This window comes from Poecilia formosa, unplaced genomic scaffold (genome assembly GCF_000485575.1).
Source record: "Poecilia formosa unplaced genomic scaffold, Poecilia_formosa-5.1.2 Scaffold83, whole genome shotgun sequence".
NCBI classification, from domain to species: domain Eukaryota; kingdom Metazoa; phylum Chordata; class Actinopteri; order Cyprinodontiformes; family Poeciliidae; genus Poecilia; species Poecilia formosa.
Genome location: NW_006800022.1, coordinates 2,214,758 through 2,223,210, shown reverse-complemented (window position 1 = coordinate 2,223,210; position 8,453 = coordinate 2,214,758). Strand labels below are relative to the sequence as shown.

The 8,453-nt window shown below is 36.7% G+C and overlaps 1 protein-coding gene across 1 annotated transcript; it reads right to left on the bottom strand.

Annotated features, from left to right (window-relative positions):
• Positions 1 to 3,101: 3,101 nt before the first annotated feature.
• Positions 3,102 to 8,392, bottom strand: LOC103141447 (uncharacterized). The gene is made up of 6 exons (XM_007557103.2): positions 6,630 to 8,392; positions 6,300 to 6,398; positions 5,249 to 5,379; positions 4,982 to 5,143; positions 4,591 to 4,817; positions 3,102 to 3,952 (listed from the first exon to the last, which is right to left on the bottom strand). The coding sequence occupies exons 1-6, from the start codon at positions 6,694 to 6,696 to the stop codon at positions 3,850 to 3,852; spliced, it is 789 nt and encodes a 262-aa protein (XP_007557165.1). The 5' UTR covers positions 6,697 to 8,392; the 3' UTR covers positions 3,102 to 3,849.
• Positions 8,393 to 8,453: the final 61 nt, after the last annotated feature.

Genomic DNA, 8,453 nt, shown 5'->3' with positions numbered 1-8,453 from the left:
CTGTAGCACTCTCCTCATTTATTGGCATTCCTAGTAAAAATAGCCTATTAAATAAAACCTTACAAATACTACATTTGTTGTTACAGTATTATAATTTATAGTAAAAAAAAAATCCAAAATTAAATAATCGCTTTTATGCCCTGACTAGATATTTCAATAGAATGTGTGACTAATAAATTTTTTATGTTTTTTTTTGTTTTGATCAATTTATTGGTTTTTGAATAGCAGTAAATTGCTTTCTGCTTTTTTAAAGCAAAAAAAAAAAAAAACTGCAATTAATGTAATATTTTAGTAAATAAAACATGTAAATTGTAAAAGATTATGGAAGTTGTTAACCTGTTTCCAACAAACCTAATGGACCGTGACATATTTCATCAGTGTTCTTCAAAAACGAACACATAAAATATTAATTTTTGGAGTATTTGCATGTATGTTGTTGTCTGATGTAAATTATTCCATGTAGTCTGAATTGTGAATTATTAAACAGAGCTGCTTAAATATTATACAGCTTCAAGGAGCTTCTTTCACATGCAGTCTTAAAAAGTAAACATACAATTCCAAAATGCGCAAACATTTCTAAATAATTTAATTTAATGATGAGGCGGGGCCCAGTGGAGCAAACAGAGAATCCGCTCAGTGTTATGAAATATTAAATATTAGGGAGCTAGGTCCAGACAAATGTCAGAAAAAAAAAAGTTTTGTCTTTTGGGCATCAAAAGCTCCTTGTTCGCTTTTTCTCTAAATTGACTTATCTCGAAATAATTTGCAGTGTTTTGTCTTTTTGTATATTTTCAAACTATTGCATAAACTTGGATTTATACTGCAGTTTTAGAGCATTCTCAGAGGCTTCATCCACTTCGTTTCAGACTATTTAAGTCACATCTGACCGCTCTGACTCTGTACTCCTTCCCTCCTGGAGCAGCATCCCCATCCTCTCTGCTAGTTACGCTTAATTATGCTCACCTGGCATCCCCGGTGTAAATTAGTCTCTTATTGAAAAGCTGGAAATGAAGGAATTGCAGTGGAAGTAAGAAAGCAACAATGAAAACCTGAGATACTAAGCGTGGGAATTAGTCTCTCCTTGTGCTGCACAGTCCATCTGTGATCTCCAGAGCATTGCTTGAGCTATTTTAGGAGGAAAACGCTGCGGCTTGCTTCTTTACCTCCATGCAAACATCTCTTGTTTCTCAATGGTTTTTCTTCCTTTATTTCACCAAAGAAAATACACAGAGCCTCTGGATTTTTATTTTATTTTATTTCATCACCACTGGTAAAGTGGTAAAGATGGATGAAAAAGTCTTCAAATACAATTTGGATTTCAATTCTGCCTCATGAGATTTTCAATCTTCTCTGAAAAGTTCTGAAAATTTGAGGAGGAGATGACGACATAATACTAACACACTTGCAAAAGGCCTTTGGAAATGGCCCCACAGCATGTCTCAAACAACCAGTTTGGATGTAGGTAGCGCCTAAAGGTTGCCATGGAAACGTGGTGAGTGCAGCTCTTGAATAGTGAGCTTCGTAGGTTTGTTTTATCTGCAGCACCTTCATAAAGCTCATCAGCAGAAGGAAGACCAACGACCTAGAGAGCTTCCTGCAATATGGCTGTTTACATTTCAAAAATTTTAATGGAAAAAACTACATAAATTTAACTTTTTAAAGATGTCTGTAGTTTTTAACTTAATGTTTGCTCCGATTCTTGCTTTCTGTTGAACACTAAACCTGGTGAATTGATTTTTTTTTCTTGTGAGTTAGGCAAACACACATTGCACTTCAGTTTAACTTTAATATAAAAAAGAAATAAAAGCATTTGTAGAGAATTTACATCTAAAGAAAGAGTTTCTGTAATTTTAAGGAGTACCAATCTGATCTAAACTTGAAAACTCATTTCTTTACTCTGATTCAAATAATAATAATAATAATAATAATAAAAACATATTCTGTCCTCTCAGATCCGGTTGGGCATGTCTTCTAAGCTCAACTATTTAGCAATGTCATCTACTCCTCATGTTATGNTGTGAGTTAGGCAAACACACATCGCACTTCAGTTTAACTTTAATATAAAAAAGAAATAAAAGCATTTGTAGATAATTTACATCTAAAAAAAGAGAATCTTTAGTTTCTGTAATTTTAAGGAGTACCAATCTGATCTAAACTTACTCATTTCTTTACTTTATGATACAAATAATAATAAAAACATATTCTGTCCTCTCAGATCCGGTTGGGCATGTCTTCTAAGCTCAACTATTTAGCAATGTCATCTACTCCTCATGTTATGGAAAAAGCATTTGGAGGTGAAAATTCAAATAAGAAAACCATATGCCTTGATACAATTAACTCTTCCAATTTTGTCAAAATTTGACAGCCAGCCAGGAAATACATTCTGAAATAAATCCTATATTTAAGTGTGAGTTTTGTACCAACAGAAGGCACATAGAATGAGTCAAAACACACAATATGAAACTGATAGACAAATTATTCTGTGTAATTGTAAGGCTGATTCACATGTTCAAGACACAGGTTTCAAATAAAACACTGCTTGTGTGGTCTGTCAAATGTACACAGCACTATAGGCTGCATTATTAATAGGTTGTATAATACACCACCATGGAAACAAGTGCCAGAGTTAAATCCAGAAAAGCAATAAAAGCTATAGATATCAGAGTCTGCTTGTTCACACAGGGAATATATGTCAATACAGCAGGAGGCCTAAGTATCATTTATTAAACCTAAATAGCATTCAGAAATTGTTTAATCTTAGCTCTTCAGAGTGCCATGGCAACAGCTGTTTCTTCAGTAGCATTAATATTGGTATGTGACTTGAGACTGGCTCTCAAACTGATTTGGATGCTGGAGAAGAGTGCAACAAGGGCTCCATCTAGTGGTGCACAGTGGTAACTTAAAGGCAAAGAAAAGAAATGATTGAACTTATAAACTCGAAGAATAAACTTATAAGAATGGTAATTTCCTTCAAATATCACTCAAAAATGTGTAAAATACAAAACAAAAAAAATCTGCAACTCTACGCAGCCTATAAATTACGGCAGTACAAAATTAGACATTTGAACAAAACCAACATACATAACATCCAAGACAAATTTCAATGCAGTTCATATCAATTTTATTTAAATTAGAAATCAATTTTATCAAAACTTTCAAGTTTTCAGGACAAACACTGACAGTGCAATAAAGGACTCCATGAAAAACACGACATACTGAACAACAGGAAATCACAAAACAAGACAAAGCCAACATGTTACAGGGTCTCCAACAGTAACACGGAACTTAATACATACAAAAAAAGGCAATTACCTTCTTAACAATTCATCCGTCAATGCAAATTATTCTCTAAACATCTCTAAAAGTATATGTACACACACACACACACACATATTTATTTAAACCCCTGCCAGTACCAAGTGAATATTAACACTAAATAATATATGGAGATGCCAATTTAGAGCATTTAAGCTTTTTCTTATGTGATTAAATCCAGCATTACTTGCTTTTTTAAGGATCATTAAGGACACTTTTTAAAAGTCGACATTGCTTTATACTTCAGCTGTCCATCTTGTAGCAGTATACTACTTTACCTATGACAAACTGTATGAAAATTGGCGTGACAGAATAAACTAATCAATAATTAACTTGATCCTCTTATTTAAAGCAAAAACATACACACACAAAGGTCATTTAGCACCAGTCCTTTGGAAAAATACTGTTGTGGATTCTGTGATTAATGAGCGAAGCAAACAGCATTTTTGACCAATTAAAACAATCATTTGAGGAGTCCGCCATGACGCACAGTTTTCACAAGTCAGAATCCAGCAGCTGAGCAAAATCATCAGGTCACTTTGTATCCATGGAAATATCTTCTGTGTATCCCATAATCCTTTGCAGTTCCTCAATACATGGGACTATCAACTGGCTTTGCAGCTGAGCCATCTTAAACCTGGATCAGAAGGAAAAGTGACGTTTATCGTATTTCCCTTATGAAAGTCTCCTTCAAACAAACGGCATGACATATCCTAGAACCAATAAAAGCAGCGAGGCTACCCGGCTCAGGTGAACGTTAGCACTTTAACTGCTAACCCTAATTAATCGGCATATTCATCTTCTAAAAATTGAACGAGTTCAAGCAGCAATCACAAGGTAGACCTGAAATCTGCACAAACTTACATTGAACAGGCAGCAAACTGAGACTCCAGTTCATGTTGCTTCCCTTTAGCTGGATGTCTATGCTGGCAGCCAACCAATCAGCAGAGCTCATCTTAAAACTGTTTCTTAGTTTATTTATTCACGTCAAACTTCAGAGTATTTTACCGGACTTTAGATCATTATGAAACGGCGTACAAACTGTGAAGTGAAAGGATAATTACGCACAGTGCTCAAACCCACTGAAAAACTCATCTATGAGGGTCTTACTAATAATTTAAGTAAAACCCTCGTATATTCTCATGGTTTTCCTGCATTTATCTGCAGGAAAACCAGCCTTTTTCTCCCTACTTACCTTACGGCCAGTGAGAAGTATTTAACATTCATTTAAAAACACAGGAACATTGTTCAAGCGGCGTTAAAAGCCTGCGTTACCTCCTGAGCAGTTCCTGTCCTCTGCTGGGCTCTGGGCGGTAGTGCTGGAGCGCAGCCAGGCTGTGAGCAGCCAGGATGCTGTAGCACTGCTCTCTCAACGCGTTGTGGTCGGCGGTGTCCCACTGCGGTAAATCACCGGTGTATCGCCACGCCATGAGGGAATGCTCCAACACAGCATCCCACTCTTTGTTCCTCAGGAGAACCTGGCCCCACTCCTGACATGAAACCTGAGGGGGGATGACGCAATCAATACAGAGGAGTCCGATGGAGTTTTAAAAGTATGTAAAATAATATATTCATCAAAGTCTATTTTTTATATAAACAGAAAACTGCCTTCCACTAAGTCCCCCCCGTTACACAATTTTTACCTTTATTGTATTGTTACACATACTTTGAATGCCACCAGGTGAGGATAGGCCTTTCTGTAGCAGTGAGCGTCCCGGTTGGAGCCGAACCGGGAGTACGGGATGGACCTGTAAACGTTTATCTTCTTCAGCTGGAGGTCTTCCTGGAGACACTTGAGGTCTGTCGCCACCATTTTGGGCTCTTGGCTCTAAAGACAACGCAGCACATCATGTTTTAGACCAAAGCAATAACATTTTTCTTTTTTATAAACTTTAGAAATACTCAATATCCACACACTGTAAAGCTCTCTTACCTGTCCAACCAAGATGAGTGATCTGATGAGCTGAACAAGCTGCTGTTTGGAGAGTGGAGTGGGATGATCGTCCATCTTTTCACACTGGTCCTCGATTCTTTCTCCCCACACGCCACCGAAGGACAGGTCCACTGAAGTGTACAGAATACTTATTATCATTTCCCAACCTCTTCAGATTAGGTAAAAACTCAAAAATGTTTTATAGGGGTAAAGTCCAAATAACATGAATGCTTCTGAAGCATAATCAAAGTAAAACTTAAGTTAAAATTCCAATTATAATTTTGTATTAAAATGGGTTATGTGGCTCTTTGTCCAGGGCAGAATGAGCAATAGAGGGGGGGTTAATCTGTCACTTAAGTTCCAAACATGTCCAGTCAATAATAATGATTTCCCCACATTTTGACTGGGTGTTTGAATTAATTGTCAACCATTTTAAGTACAAGTCAATCCGTCAGTTTTTTAATCCTTTAGATGCACCAAACAGATAATAAGGGAACTAAGTTGTTTTGCTACTCCCACGACTTTTAATTTTTATTTGTATTAACTTGTTCCCGTTATCTATACATTGCAAATCATTTTTGATGGCCGAGTCTGATTTGTGCAAGAACTGCCGCCATGTTAAAGCACAAAATGTGTACTTTTAACACTTTAATGCATCCTAATTCAAGTCTAGAAGGATATGGAAAAGACAGGAAATATAGCTGAATTATTTAGTAAGCAAAGTATAAAAAAAATTGCTTATAAAACTTAGAGCATGTATTGTTCTAACACTATCCACCAAAGAAAACGACAGATAAGTTCTGGATTTTGACCCTGGCCAAACTCACAGAAATCAACCGACTTGAAAGTACTCAGTTAATTAAATCAGCGCTCAACTGTTTAACTTGAAAGAAAATGATAAGACTTAGAAAGGAAATAGAGATGGAATTCACAGGCCTGTCCAAATTAAATGCAATAACTTCCCTTATGTTCCCTGTGCATGTGTCATATAAAACACAAACCCTGCAGCACATTAGCTTTCATGGTGCTGTTATTGTAGTTTAATACTTACAAGAGTGTGCTCGCTTTGTGTTTGGGTTTCTGCTTCTTGGAAGTGGAGCAGGGGCGAAACGAGCTCCGAGGATTTCTAAGTAAGACCTTCTCATTCGAGCTGGAAAAAAATAGGACAAGAATTTAAATAATAACAAACAGTTCACAATTTGTCATTTGTTGTTTCTGCAGAAAACTGGAAATATTTTAAGTTAAGAATAAATGAACAAAGTTTTAATTAGCATCATGGTAACGTTAGCATGGTAGCAAGGGAGCTGGTAGCATAAACAGCGTCACTGAATGATCGTTAAAATGCGAACAAATACCTTTTCTGTGTTTGATTCAGACTTACTCGCAATTTTAGGTTGTGGAGCAGGTATTTCCACCAAGGCACGTCGTTGGTGACACATCGCCGACATTGTTACCAAACTTTTCTCAGTGAAGGTTTGGAGCTAACTACCTGCTAATAATATAGCCAGAACTTTAAACCCCACGGGGTGTACGATAAATACTTCTCTGCTTTGGCAGCCGGGCTGCGACGAACCAGACAGCCAGCAACTCCTTTAGGGATGCTATATAGTTACCTTTTATCAACTAAGCACTGTAGGTGAACACATATACGCATACCGTAAACTTTCTAGAGCCCGAGACAAGAAGAAGTCTAAAACTTTTGTCTACCGGGACAATGCTTTAAGAAGCGCGCTACACGAGTTGCCGCGCGGGTGTGGCTCGTTTCTGCATGCTCCAAACTGATAGGCTGACGTGCGTAAAGGACGCGCCTAACATGCTAATGAGCCCATAGAATGAGCCAGGCTCAGGCATCCCGCCTACCCACGTACGCTGCTGCTGGTGGAGAGAGTCACGTAAACCACGCAGGAACCATTATACGTAAAAAGAGCCCATGCATTAAGATTTCACCAAGTATTATCTCTTTCCTATAATTGTGTAGAGTATTTATCATCTAATTTTACACTAAATTGTGACAATATTTTTTTCTATTTAGCCAGAACCACACTGAAGAAAAATACCCCAATAAATATGTTTTTTAAAACATATTTTCTAATCTCACTTTTTTATTCCTGAGAAATGTGATTGCACCGATACATTTACCTTGTTTTGCTCACTAAATAAAATGTAAAAACGCCTGAAGCAACTTGGTACACTCTACCCCAACACCTAGTTTTGTCCATTTTAGCTGAAATAACCTTAGTGGGAGGCTTGTTGAAGCCTTTGGTCTCTGATATCAGTCTGATGAGAGTTGGGCCCTCTCCTCACGTTCATCTGTGAGATATTTGAGGGGTTTCTTGCTTGTACACCCTGTTTCACCATACATTTCAATACAAATATGACCTCAGCTGAGGACTTTCCTTTTGTTCATTCTCAGCCATTTCTTGAATACGGAGTAGAATTCCTACTGGGTTTTATGATGGGGTGCGAACTGCAGCAAATAATCCCCAAACTTTGAGACTTCTACCTCCATAGTTCAGAGTTATGAGACTCGTTCTATGGAATGATGTGTTTTGCAATTGTCAAACAATCCTCTGTTCTGGTCTCCGAGTAATTACATTTTAGGGTCTTCTGTTCAAAAAATATTCTTGCATAAGTACTGGTTATGCAAGACTGGTTTAGTCTGGCCTGTAAAATTGAGTAAAGGGTAGAGGTATCATGATTACATTTTAGGATTTTGGTGACTTGTTTTAGCATGTTGTGCTTTGCTCACAATGAACTTGCTTGGAAAACCTGGAAAATTGAAAGTGTTGTTTTCAAATGATTTCATTTATTAAGGGAAAAAAGTTGTCAACAACAACCAAAAGTTTTATGTCCTTTTGAATTGGAAATCACAAGAGTTGCTGAAAACATCGTTTTAAACTCAGAACACATGAAAATGTGTAAAAAAGGCAACAGCATACATAATTGGCAATATAATATAAATGTGTACAAAATTAAAAAAAAAGTTCCCCATATTAACCCGATGAAACCTTTTAGGAAAATGACATGAATGAACAGTCATTGAAAAAATCAGACTGAAAAACAATCCACAGAAAGGCATATATGTGTAAAACATATTTTAATAGTTTGGTGGATTATTGCAAAAACAAAAAAAAAAGCTAATTTAATTTCTTCTTGATTCTTCATATGCAAAAAGAAATCAAATAAGCAGAAAAAACACAATTTA